Source organism: Geospiza fortis, unplaced genomic scaffold (assembly GCF_000277835.1).
Source record: "Geospiza fortis unplaced genomic scaffold, GeoFor_1.0 scaffold585, whole genome shotgun sequence".
NCBI classification, from domain to species: domain Eukaryota; kingdom Metazoa; phylum Chordata; class Aves; order Passeriformes; family Thraupidae; genus Geospiza; species Geospiza fortis.
The window spans coordinates 185-14,027 of record NW_005055013.1 but is presented as its reverse complement, the minus strand read 5'-3'; the positions used below and the strand labels follow the sequence as shown (position 1 = coordinate 14,027).

Below are 13,843 nucleotides of genomic sequence, written 5' to 3'. Positions count from 1 at the left end.
CCAAGCAAAAGAGGATGAAAAATTTTTTGTCATCTTAATGACTTAAGTTACGTTGTGGGTCTCTAAAGCACTAGAGTTGGTGCAAGAAGGGAGGATGTTTGTCTCCTGGAGTCCTGGAGTGCAACACTTCCTCTTATTGATGCAGTGGATGTTAGTTTAGCTGAGTTAAACATGAAGTGGCTGCCTTGGTTTATTTCAGCCTCACAAGACCATCTCATTTAGGAGCATGTGTAATGAAATGGTATTCCTTTGAGTCTTGTCTTTTTTCTTTTTTTTTTTTTTTTGGGGTCGATGTTTTTTTGCATTCAGACAATGAAGTGCAGCCTGGCTTGGTGTCTGTGTCATGCCAAGCCTGTGTCTCAAATTCACAAATTCACATCTGCTACTAGGGTTCTGTTAAGCTGTATTCAAAGTGATCTTACAAACAGCAAGGAAAAATATGTCTTACCTGGCAGTGTTATAAGTCTTCCTTTGTATTGGGGTAATAATTAGTACATACTACCAGAAGTTAGAACTTGTGCTTGTAACAGACATGGACATATTATTTATTTATTTTTCTCCTTGTGGTTGTTATCAGTAATTAGTGAAATGAAATATTGGTAGCTGATAGTGATATCAGGTGCTCCAGATGCAAAGAACAGATGCATTGTGCTTTATTCCCCTAAGAAAAGCCTAGTTTCAAATTATTATATCATGAAAGTGAGATGGAAGGAAAATTTTAATGACTTATAATAATGACTTACAGCTTTAATGGGGATTGGATGGATAGGGAAAAAAGGTAATCTACTACTTCTGCCCTCCTTGTATCATACACAACAAAATAGTACTCACAACTTTGTGTGGAATATAATATGTAGCAAATTGCTGGGCAATAGCTCATTATTAATGTTTATTTTGGGAAATGCTTAGCATGGACATAATTTGTCACAGTCTTGAACTCTGGAGGAAAGGAATCCAGGCTAGATTTAACTTTTTTATCATTAGAATTTCTCTTTTGAGCAGAGGTCAAAAAGTGCACCAAAAATCCACTTTTGTGGTCAAATATTTTTCATATAAGGCAGCATTTAAAAAACCTTTCTGAACTGAATATTTTCTAAAAGTGTCTGAAATTATGCTATAAATATTTGTCTTTTCTGCAGCACAGCTTCCCTCTCGAATATGCATTGAAGGTGCATAAAGCCACCAACTGAAGTCAGAATCGAAGGGGTTAATAACTATTTTGACTAACTTGAAAATAAAATTTTAGAGAATTCTTGCACAGGATACTGCCTGTATGGTATTCTCCATAGGTTGACCCTTATCAGTTTAAAAAGCTTTAAGCTTTGACTCTTTTTTATACATAGTTCTTTAAATAATTCTTAATCTTCCTGTGGGTTTTGAGACATGGGGTGCTTGTAATGGATAGCCCATGAAGCTTTTCAAATCAATACAATTTGTTCATGAATTTCATTGATGAAAGTTTTTAGAAAGCAAAGAAATTGATATACTGGTATTCAGGACATAATTATGCTGTTATGTGATATGAATTTAAGCAGATTTCACTGTAGAAACTTCTCTCTTTTCTGGCAGAGCTTTTATCTCAGTTATCAGGCGTGAGACGTTCTGCAGGGCAGCTCAATTCTTCTGGCCCTTCTGCTTCTCAGTTACAGCAGCTGCAGATGCAACTGCAGTTGGAAAGACAGCATGCACAAGCAGCAAGACAACAACTGGAAACTGCACGCAATGCCACTAGACGCACTAACACAAGCAGCATACCGACCACTCTTACACAATCTATAGCAGCAACCAATACATCTAACACAGAAAACAATCATCAGACTATACAGAATTCCCAGTTTCTTCTTATGAGGTAATTTGGTTTGTGGTTTTAACTTTTCTTCCATTTCTGTTTTCCTTGTCTTGTTGTGGACATAGAGTTCAGTGAAACTACTGCCAGATCACTAATGAAGTTTGTAGTTGAGATACTATGCTTTTGTTTGCATTTGTAACATCACCTTTTCAACCCTGCTGTTTGTTCCTAGGCAATGAATAAATATTACTTGTTTTTCAATTTGAAGAGAAAAATATGGGATATTGCCTTGTTAACCTGTGTTTGTTTACTCTGCTACTTCTGATAAGACAAGAGCCTTTACAATACTATGTTTCAAACTTTTATGCTGATAATGTGAGTGGAGAGAACGTTAAAGTTAGTTTTACTTAATAGGAAATGAATCTTTAATGAAGGCTGAAGGTTGAATAGAGGTTTATATATAAAATATTTTGGATTAAAAAACAAAGAAGGATTGTGCTATTAATAACCAGCACGCATATCTGTTTCAGAAAGTATAGTCAGATCCTATAGTTCTATAGAACAGAATAGTTCACTTGGAAGAGACCTACAACCATCATCTAGTCCATTCTACTACAGAAGAGTTGCCCACTCTCATTCCAGCTCTTTTCGGAGGTTTAGAATATTGATTTTCTGGATTCAAGGGGGAGGATATTTTTAAGTTGCATGTTGAGAAAGAACAAAAACATTTAAACAGTTTCTGTGTCTAGAAACTGGGGTTGTGATAAGTTATTGCTGTCATGCTGATTTCTATCAAAACTTGTGATAATATCTCAATCCTGTTTTTTGAAAATCATAAATTTAAGGAAAGTATCTGCAAATGTCAGTCACTGATCTTGTGAGCTAGGATAGAACTGAAGCAAGCAATTCTCTTGCTTCTATTAGGTGATGGTGCATGGACTGATAAGTAAAGGGAATGATGTACTGTGCTTTGGGAATCTCTGGGCATTATGTATGTAGTAATGTATTTTGTGTCATGCTTGCATTTAGAAGTTGTCCTGGGGACAAAATGAACACTTAAGAGATGACTTAATTTTAATGCCCATGTCGCAGACATCTTTTTATGAAAATCTTTTTCTTGGGATTTTTTTTCTTCTTGAGAAGCTGAGAAGCCTCAGGGACAAGATGTAAACAATGATTGTCTGCTGCTGTGGAATGCATCAGGTAGATTTTTGATTGGCCCATTTTGGATGTTTATAATTAATGGCCGATCAAGGCCTAGCTGTCTCAGACAGAGTCCGAGACAGCTGCTTTTTATTATCATTCTTTCTATTCTTAGCTTAGCTAGCCTTCTGAGATGAAACCTTTTCTTCTGTTCTTTTAGTATAGTTTTAATGTAATATATATCATAAAATAATAAATCAAGCCTTCTGAAATATGGAGTCAAATCCTCGTCTCTTCCTTCAACATAAAACCCCTGTGACCACCGTCACATGCCCCTTAAAACAAAATCCCTCTAAGGGGAAACAAACTTCAGAAATAGATTTTATTTTCCCTTCAGCCTTAGAATCTACTTCTATGAAGGATTTTTTTGAAACATCTTGGAACAAGTTTGTTAAATGTTTGTATTCTTGCATCAGGAGTGCCATATAATGTCAGATCTGTACATGGCAAGAGAAGTGCAGCAGTACCTAGGTTGTTTCTCAAAGGAATGGCTTTCAGATGTTATTCAGCATGCATCAGTCCAACTGTTTAGGCAATTAGAGAAAGCCAATTTTGTTGATGATACTAGTAAGCCTGTCTTATCTTTCTGTGTTGCTCTGTAGGTTGAATGATCCTAAGATGTCAGAAGCAGAGCGTCAATCAAAAGAAAGCGAACAGGCAGATCACAGCTTGTTTGTTCAAGAGCTTCTACTGTCCACTTTGATGCAGGAAGAAAGTTCCTCCTCAGATGAGGATGAACGGGGAGAGATTGCTGATTTTGGTGCTATGGGCTGTGTAGTTATTATGCCTCTAGATGTTGCTTTAGAAAACCTAAATTTAAAAGAGAATAATAAAGGAAATGAGCCTCCTCTTTGATGGCATCCCACTTTGCAGACAATGTCCCCTGTGCTGTATTTGCCAATGAAAGCGGACAACAACTATCTTGGGTTTGTTTTGGTGATTGTAATTTCAGGTCTGTCACTCTTGTTACATTGTGTACATTCAAAGGAAAAGAGAAAAGATATATACGATAATCATTTCCACTTAACCAATTTTTACTTTTAGCAGATAAATATAGGTTGCAGTGCAGAGAAAAAAAAGCTCTGTGTCCTGTAGCTTGACGTGCAAAAAAGCTCTCCTAATACTCCACATTCAAACTGAAGAGGAAAAAATGAAAAAAATCTCTAATGAAGCTGCTGTGTGTATTTATGAATATTAATGAATAAAACTTGCTTGGATGGTTTACCTTAACTACTGCATGATTTTTATTTCAGTGTGCATGAGTTTTAGTGACCTTGTAATTTAAAAAAATCTTAAGTACAAGGAGTAAAACTATAAAACACTGTAGTGGTTTCCCATTCCCAAAACACCAAAGCTTTCCCATTATTCAAAGGTAATGTGACAAAAAAAAAAAAAAATTTAAGCTCACTAGCAGTTTGCAGCCATGAAGTAGCTTTTGAGTAACACATGACCAATGACCTTTTTATGTGCTGTCCCTGCGTATTAATGAAAACTCTACAATGGGCTATATTTTTGCTTACATAGTGTGACATTTTGCTGTATTGTGACCACTGTGTTGCCCTGTTAGACATCATATCCAAGTGGAATTGAACTTTGTAGTCATCTGTAGGAGACAAAAAACAAGGGCCACTACTGGACTCTACTACAAAGGTTTTCTGTGTGCCCTAACACCAAATTTTGTTCAACTTTCTTTAAGTTTTCCTTTTTGTGTTAAATATACCTTATTTAAGTATAAATTATTCATATATTCACTGGTGAGGAGTGTGTGTTAACCTGGATTATGTTGTTTTAGTTTTAAGACTTCATAGTCCTTATAATTTTGAGTTATGTATTTTCTTCATAGTTTACAGAGACTCCTTAGGAGAGACTGAGGATTTGAGTTCGCAGATATCTCCATATGTTACAATTTGGATTCTTAATGTTAACTTGCTATCAACCTTGGTGAAAGAAACATGACACCTGGTCTGGGTGAGATTTGGGTCTTGAATAGAAACATGATAGGTTGCAAACTAAGCATGGGATGTGCTCAGCAGTCTGGCCTTAGCACACAAAGGTAATATTTTAATAGTGATTCTAAACAAAGTACCAGCATGATTGCTCATTTGACATGCAATGAAACTGAAAGAACTGTGAGCTTTGACAGTACCTCTAACTTGTCTATCTCTCTCTGTCTTTTAAAGAAATTAGAGCTTTTTTTAACCTATCTTGGGCATATTATTTAAGGGTATGTACTGTTACAGATTACTTATGGGCACTGTAGCTTGCCTCAAAAGCCAAGTGTCTACATGTGCATGCATTTCTGTCTTGGGGGCCCCTGTCTGTTCACAGAATTGTGGAATGGTTGAGGTTGGAAGGAACATCTGAAGGTCCCCTGGTCCAACTTCCCTTATCAAGCAGTACCTCCAGGAACTGGTTACCCAGGATCATGTCTGAGAAGCTTTAGAACATCTCCAAGGAGGGAGACTCCACAACCCCACTGGGCAGCCTGTTCCAGAGCTCAGTCACCTTCACAGTGAAAAAGTGTTTCCTGATTCTCAGACAGAACCTCCTATGTTACAACTTGTGCCCATTGTCTCTTGTCCAGTCACTGAGCACCACTGAAAAGAGCCTGGCTACATCTTGTTTTCATCCTCCCTTCAGGTATTTATATACATGGGTGAGATGCCCCCTGAGACTTTTTCTAGAATGAACAGTCCCAGCTCTCTCAGCCTTTCCTCATAGGAGAGGAGCTCTAGTCCCTTGATCATCTTTATGGCTCTTGGTTGAACTGTCTCCAGCATGTCCACGTGTCTCTTGTAATGAAGCGCCTAGGTGTAAGTCAGCACAGGAAGGCAGCTGGGACAACCACAAACATATGACTAAAACACAAAGTAAAATTTTTCCCGTTACCTTGCTGACCCAGGGGATTCCTGAAGCAATACTCAGGCAGAAGCACACAAGTGGAGAGACAGGCACCATTAAACTTGGTCCATGACAGAGGATCACTGGCTGCTGTTCACACTGGTTTTCAAGGGTTATTCCCAGGTGCAAGGTCACTTGAGCAATTTACAGTCCTCCTTGCCAGTCTTCCACTTTTTAACCTATTCCTCTCAACATTACACCTCCTCACTCAAGAGACCACTGCTGCTGGGGCTGGAAATGTGGGATAGGGAATTTACAGAGGCACTTAAAGCATACGGAAAAAGGAATAAGCATCTAATGCTCTGAGTTAAGTGTCCCACCCTTCTTGGCAGGGACTTAAACCACTCAGCTAGCCAGGCACCACCAGTAGGTTGTGTGATTTGATGTATTAAGTCCTGAAGATGCTGAATATTATCCTCCATGCCAGCTGCTTCAGCAGTCAGGTAGAAGCAGCCTTCAAACTCAAAAGCGTTTATGATGTTGAAGAGGGCAGTAGTTTATCCGTAATCAATGTTCCTTGGTGTACAGCCGTTATTCACAAAGTTAAGGCAACAATTGCCTTGGATGTCCAAATGAAACGTTGCACAAAGGCACATCAGGTGCTCTATAGTCACTACTCAGAATGAATGATAAGTTAGTTACAGTAAAAAACAACCACGCACATCTACACACAGGTATTTACAAAATGACTTTGCAAAAAGGTATCCAAGGTATGTGCTCATAGTACAAGCCCATGAGTCAACCTGTGATAAGGGAGGAAAAAAGGAATGTCATCTCCTTCCAGCAATACATATGCTGTTGCTCCAGCTCCTTCTGCTAAAATTATTCCAGGCCTAGTAGCTTGAGATGGGGTGATAGCCTATAATAAAGCCTCTATTCTGGCCTTATTATCAAGCAGTGCAAGATAGCCTGGGAGCCCAGTCCTCAGGGAGACAGGGTGCCAGAAAGCTAGGCTAGCTCTAGGCCGACGCCACGGGCTAACTCCCTTAGCAAGCTTGGTGATTATCAGCTCTTTAGTGATTGCAAGGTCTCTTAGGATCTCAGCTCTTGCTTGCTAGGTAGGGTGCCCTTGGCTGAGGCTGCAGCAGACGCGAGAGAGGAGAAGGAGAGGTCCTGGCAGTTCCACAGCGATGGTTTTATTGGGGGAGTCTGTGAAGCGTCCCAGCGACAGCTCTTCTTCTGTCGAATGGGCTAAAGTATGCCCCTTTTATAGGGTTAAGGGGGATCCAAACTTGACCAATAGTAAGTGTTAGGTAACATAGCCTATAGGGTTACAGAGATAAGCTTTGGGGCAGGGGTCAGAGAGACAGGAACTTATGTTGCTGTCTCAGCAGTTCCTACTGTTCAATTCTCCATGGAGCCTTACTGAGCTCCATGGGGTTTGCTACAATAGCCTACACAGATTGAAGAGTTTTGGCTTATGTTTTTTCAGATCAAACTTCAATTTGATGTTGGGTTTATGTCAAAGATACCTGAAATTCGAGAACTCAACAATATGATATTGACATAGTATATAGAATAAGGGGAAAAGACAGAGTACAGAACCACACTGCATTGTCAGGGGTTATTACACGAATGTTCAAATCTAGATTAATAGGTTGTGGTCCCACTACAGAATCCATTGGTGTAAACAAGTCCATTTCCCCCGTGGCTAATATTTTGTGAGAGACACCATAGGGAAGAACTTCAGTCCTCACTGTGTTTTGTACTGGCAGTTTACAGTCATGTTATTTTGGCCCGTGATTCTTCCATTTTCCTGCAGTGCCCAAACTACAGCTTAAATTCATTTTTCCATCAGGGTATAATGTATAGCAGAGCCTTTTAATCCCTTGGACCAAAATACCACAGATTTTTTCAACTTTTCATCCCAGTCACCTGCCACAATCCCCACAAGGCTATATCAACCAGAATTGTTACTTCTAATTCAAAAGAATATCCTTGCCAAGGAGTGTGTAATTGAGCATGCTCAATAAAAGCATTTTGCCAGGCATTGGAGGCCTCTTGTTGCTTAGTCCATTGCCAAACAACTTTCTTCCTAGTCCATTTCTGGTGGTTTGGCATTTGCCAGGCAGTGCCTCACTGTGATGTGGCAGGTGGGGTGGAAGGGGAAGATGTTTTTTTGCATAGGCACTAACTTCGCCAATGATGAAACACTTCTGATGCTGCGATCCCATTTATTTCTGATGGTGGGACACCGGCTTGCACAAGATCATTCCACATTTATTTACTTGTCACCTGTGAGGTAAGTCTTTGGTTTTGTTGACTTATTTTCATTCACTCCCCCGCACAGCTGGTTCCAAAATTAGAGCCCAAATTTCCCTCAGGGTATTTTCTAGGGTACCTATATTACCAATATCACTCATGACTGCTGCTTAGAATCAAGGGTTTCAGTGAAACAGGAATCCCACTCAAAAGCTGCATTTTTATACTTTTCCTTAATGCTGCCCCATCCAGACTAGATCCTGTAATTAAAACATGATCCATCCCCATCTGCTACAAGAAACTAATACCTTCTTCCATTGTACACCAGTTTCTGAGGAACAGCACTAAGTTGGCAGCATCTGCATATGCTATTAAAACTGCTGTACCCAACCTTTTGTATAGCGTAGGTGCAGCAGCATCCTGGCCATCAGGACCCCTGATATTTTGTAATTGAGCATATCCCCGTTGTATTTGATCCTCACTGGCTGTAGGGCTTAATAGGTCTTTTTCACATATTAATAAGTGGAAAGACGCTGTGCCGCTATCTAAAGCTCACAAAATCCATGCCAGTATGCCTTCCCCACTCTGCTGGTAGACCTCTAGAAATTCCATCTTGGGGTGACTGTATGATACTGTATCCCCTATCATCTGCTTTATGCTCAGACATGAGTCCTGTAAGCTAGGTCCGGGAGAGGAGGGGAAGCTGGTGGAATTCTTTAGGCGTGATCTTCACTCATCCTACCCAGGGTTCTCTCTCGGCTATGTTGTCCAGCACGGAGAGAGAGGACATATTTGCTTTTAGCTAGTTTATTTTTTTTTAGCTGAGGCAAGAAGTTCTTTCCTGGGTCTGTGGCTTCTTCTTCTGGAACTGTTCAGCTCTGCTCCTGTCCAAAACACCATAACATGGCCGGGAGCCCCATGTCGCAGCCCAGAGGGGAGGCCTTGGGATGCTGCACCCCAGCTCCGGATCTCAGGAGAGCAAGAGCAGGACTCAAAATCCACCAGTTTTCTCCACAATGAGAAGGTTTATTATCTAACATTATTCATTCTTTTTCTTGTGCTTCCATGCATCCTGCTTGTTAAATAAACAGGTTTTTTTCACAGTCCTCTAAGAAATTATTTTCGAACGTGTGGGGGAGGGGCTGCCAAAACCTACTGTTTTTTAGAGGAGACACCCTTTTCAGGACGTTTCCTTCCTAATTTGCCTCAAACCATGACAAAGAATTTGGCACCCAATGCATGGCTAGGGAAAGTGGAAAAAAACTCTAATAATTACATTTTGGTTTTAATCATTTTGTATTGGGGTAAAGCAGTCAGTAGTCACCATGTGGTTTGAGGTAATAATGTCTCTCTGGTCCCTAGGCCTGTTTACCTATCCACAGATAGCTCCAATTTTGTCCCTGGCATGTAACTTTTACAGAGCAGGGGTACAAATCAGGCTTGCTATACTAATGTGCTTGGTGATAATGATTTATAGAAGGTTAACAGAGCTACTGGGAGTTGTTAAAAATGTATATGGTCTGTTGTTTCTCCATCCTAGTTTTGGTGGCCTGCTTTGGGGGTTTATTAGTAATTGCACACAGTTTGTTAGAGGAGAAGCAGGGGATGAAGTTTCCCAACCTTTCATATCCTTCTTCTCCTTTAAATCTGGTACGTCACCTTTGAGAATGTTAAATTTCCCCTGGATGTTAAAGAGACCACCTTCCTGGTATTTAATCTGGTAGGCTTCTAAAAATGCGGGAGTTGGATGATGGGTGCTGCTGCCTATTATCTGTTCCCAACAAACCTCTCCTGTAGAAAAGCAGGTTGGGTTAACACTATACTGATGTGCTTCGTGGTAATGGCTTATAGAAGGTTAACAGAGGTACTGGGAGCTGTTGAAAATGTGCATGGTCTGTTGTTTCCCCATCCTAGTCTTGGTAGCCTGCTTTGGGGGTTTATTAGTAATTATACCCAGTCTTTTAGGGGAAACATGGCGGATGATGTTTCCCAGCCCTTCATCTCCCTCTTCCCCTTCAAATATGCTACATCACCTTTTGAAAATCTTCAGTTTCCCCCGGATGTTAAAGATACCACCTTCCTGGTGTTTTATCTGGAAGGTTTACTCTATATGGTTTGCCACTTCTCTAGCATCAGGGCTATGTCCAGAGGGGCTGTCCAGAGACCTGCCCCAGGTGTGGAAAATCCTGAGTGGTGTGGGGTATGGGAGGACATAGGCCAAACCCTGAAGGAATTCTTTTCCTCAGTAGCTTGGAATTTCTCCCCTGAACAAATTCAGAACCCAGCTGAGATAGGGAAATATCTGAAAGAGAAGTGCAATGACAACTCTAATGAGATGAAACTCATTGCAATATGCTGGGCCCTGGCATATGCTTATCATATGCTGCTAGATACTATAAGGCAGTAGATAAAGGCAGAGGGGCAGGAAGGTAAATCAGCAGACACCCCAGTCACTCAGGCTGCAGCTAAACCAGACAGGGAGCCTAAGCCAATGGCAGTTCCTCCTATCCAGAGAAGAAAACACAAAACCAAAACCAAAACCAATCGCCAAGTGGATGATGATGATGATGCAGGGGAAGGACCCTCAAAACCAGCAGAGGACTCAGAACCAGAAATCATTACTGAGTCCCTGTCCATGAAGGACCTTTGGGCCTAAGAAAGGATTACACCTGACAGTCTGATGAATCTATATTAAGTTGGTTAATCTGTATTTGGGACGCTGCATATGATAATACAATTTTGGACAGTACTGAAGCGAGGCATTTGGGATTCCTGTCACATGATCCAGGTATTGACCAAGGCATGGCAAGGGGGCCTGACTGCCTCAGTGTCTGGACACGACTCTTGAGAAGTGTAAAGGAAAGATACCTGCCGGTGATGAGGAGAGACGGGGAAGACTGATTCAGTGATCAGAATCCAAATTTATTGTGGACTACCAATGCTTATATACTGTTTTAGGAAGACTAGTAATGTTTACTACAATTATTAGGTTAAAATCACATATACAAACTTATGCATATTACAACATCTCTTGCTTGCAGAGTTTAATGAAATTTTCTTTTTCTGGTAAACCTGTCTGATTTATTCTTACAATCTTGATTTAATTCTCAAAGTTCTGTTTGCTCTTGCCAAGGCATCCTGTTATCAAATCTCTTATGCTAAACAGGTCCAAAGTCCATCTTCTGTCTTGTGTCTCAATATCCCAACAGATACCTGTGCCAAGAAGATCTCCAGCTACAGCAAACCCCATGGAAGACCATAGAACAAGGAATTCAATGCTTGAGAGAACTGGTGGTGGCAGAGATTACTTTCTCAGCTGACCAAACAATTAAGAGTCCAGACATGGTAAAATGTACACCAGTGATGTGGCTAAATCTCGTACGATTTGGGCCACAAGAATACGCTTCTCCTTTAGCATATGCAGATGCCATGCATGGCCCAACACATGCAAGAATCTCAACTGTGGAAACATGTCTGTCAGAGAGCATACAAAAAATGGAAGATAGGATGGAGGAGAATCACCAGAAAGTCAAGAAGGAGCTTAAAGAGGACCTTCTCCAAATCTCGCCAGTAGAGACCAAAGATTCTGTTACCAGACGCAGACGTCCCTCAGCTAGGAAGAGAGGGTACCTCCCACGAGCTGAGCTGTGGTTCTTCCTGTGTGACTGTGGGGAAAACATGAGGAGATGGGATGGAAAACCCACCACTGCTCTGGTGCAAAGGGTGCATGAATTGAAGGAGGGCAAGACTCAGAGAGGAAGTTCAACCAGAAAGGAAGTAGCTCCAGTCGACAATAGCTGAGTTGCCAGACATGATGGAAGAAAAGATGACATGTCCGATCCCCTTGAAGGAACCTCTAGAATGTATGCCCAGGGAGGGAAGGACTAATGGGGCCCTGCCTCTAGCCAGGTAGAGGCCAGGGAAAACCATGTCTTTTGGACTGTGTGGATACTATGGCCTGGCACATCAAAACCACAAAAATATGAGGCCTTGGTTGACACTGGTGTGCCATGCATGCTAATTCCATTGCGACACGTGGGGGCAGAACCTGTTTCTATTGCTGGTGTGATGGGGGATCACAGGATTTGACCCTGGTGGAAGCTGATGTAAGCCTGACTGGAAAAGAGTGGAAGAAATATCCCATTGTGACTGGCCCAGAGTCCCCAAGCATTTTGGGCATAGACTTCCTCCAAAGTGGGTATTTCAAAGACCCAAAGGGACTCAGGCAGGCGTTTGGGATAGCTGCTGTGGAGACAGAGAGCATTAAGCAGTTGAACACCTTGCCAGGACTATCAGAAAACCCATCTGCAGTAGGACTTCTGAAGGGGGAAGAGCAACAAGTACCAATTGCTACCTTGACAGCACACCACTGGCAGTATCAGACAAATCAAGATGCTGTGATTCCCATCCACAAGATGATACATGATCTGGAGAGCCAAGGGCTGGTCAGCAAAACCCACTCACCCTTCAACAGTCCCATCTGGCCTGTGCACAAATCTGAAGGAGAATGGAGATTGACTGTGTGTAAGAGACAGTTCGAAGTTTCCATCATTTGCCTCACGATTGTCGCAAGGACAGAGACTAAGACCCTGAAGACCCTGACAGGAGTTCTGGCCTGGTTGAGGTGGATGCTCGCCAAGTGATTGTTTGCAGGTGTGCTTGCTGTGCTGCCACAGTACACTGCTTCGAGCAGGGACTGGCAATTAGCAGCTTGCTCTGTATGCTTACACCTGCTTCATGATCCCCACTCATCACGATAGCCCATGAATTCCCCCACCTCTTGGCCAGATGCCACTCGCTTTAACTCTGGTGATTCCCCACAGAAGACCCCTCATCTGCCTCACAACTGCTGTCAAGGATGGAGATTGAAGCCCCCTCCCAAGGACTGAGACTAAGACCCTTAAAATTCTAACACAGGGGCGCTGGCTTGACTGAAGCGGGATGTCTGCCAAATGTTGCCTGCAGGTGTGTTCACTGGACCAAGATTGGTTTCCCATGGGAACCAGTCCTGAAATAATGGGCCCCGCTCACTGCTAGGACTGGTTTGTCCTGTTCAGAAGTGGACTGTCTGTACTTGTTCTCAATGGACTTATTCTCTACTGTCCTGTACCTGTTACATCGACACAAGACTATAAAAGACCCCTGAGTTAACTAAAGACTTTGAGATTCTTCCTGACGTGACAAGATGGATCTATTGGCCGGACCACGAGGATTTCGTCTCTCCGTTGGTAGCTATTCCCCCCACTCTTTCTCTCTCTATCCTTTTATCTCCTTTCTAATCCTTCTATTGCATTTGCTGTGGGCACTCAATAAAAGGTGCATTTGTTTTGATTAATACTGAAAGTCCCCTGCTGTGTGTCTTTTGCACTCTGAGATCGGTAAAACAAACCATCACGATCCTCGCTTGTACTAGTGGATCATGACACTGTGGACTATCGTGCCCTGAATGAAGTGACTCCACCACTGAGCGCTGCCATGCCGGGCATGTTGGAGCTGCACTATGACCTGGAGTCCAAGGCAGCGAATTGGTAAGCCACTATTGACATTGCCAATGCATTTTTCTCCATTCCTCTGGCAGCAGAATGCATGCCTCAGTGTCTTGGTTTACAAGACAGGTGTCTGCTAGGGAAGGCAGAAAAAGCCTCCCTTGGAATTGTTATAAATGATCAACAAGAAAGCCAAATTAATAAATGCAAAAGATTTTTATTTTCGCGACCAAAATACGGTCCTCAAAAACCACAGTCAAAG

General features: G+C 41.8%; 1 protein-coding gene across 1 annotated transcript in view; it reads left to right on the top strand.

Moving 5' to 3' along the window:
• LOC102042603 (E3 ubiquitin-protein ligase KCMF1) overlaps positions 1-4,222 on the top strand; it is an 18,751-nt gene extending 14,529 nt beyond the window's left edge. The window contains exons 4-5 of the mRNA XM_014311545.2: positions 1,570-1,849; positions 3,595-4,222. Coding sequence (XP_014167020.2) covers positions 1,570-1,849; positions 3,595-3,847 — 533 coding nt within the window. The 3' untranslated portion in view covers positions 3,848-4,222. The remainder of the gene's footprint in view (positions 1-1,569; positions 1,850-3,594) is intronic.
• Positions 4,223-13,843: the final 9,621 nt, after the last annotated feature.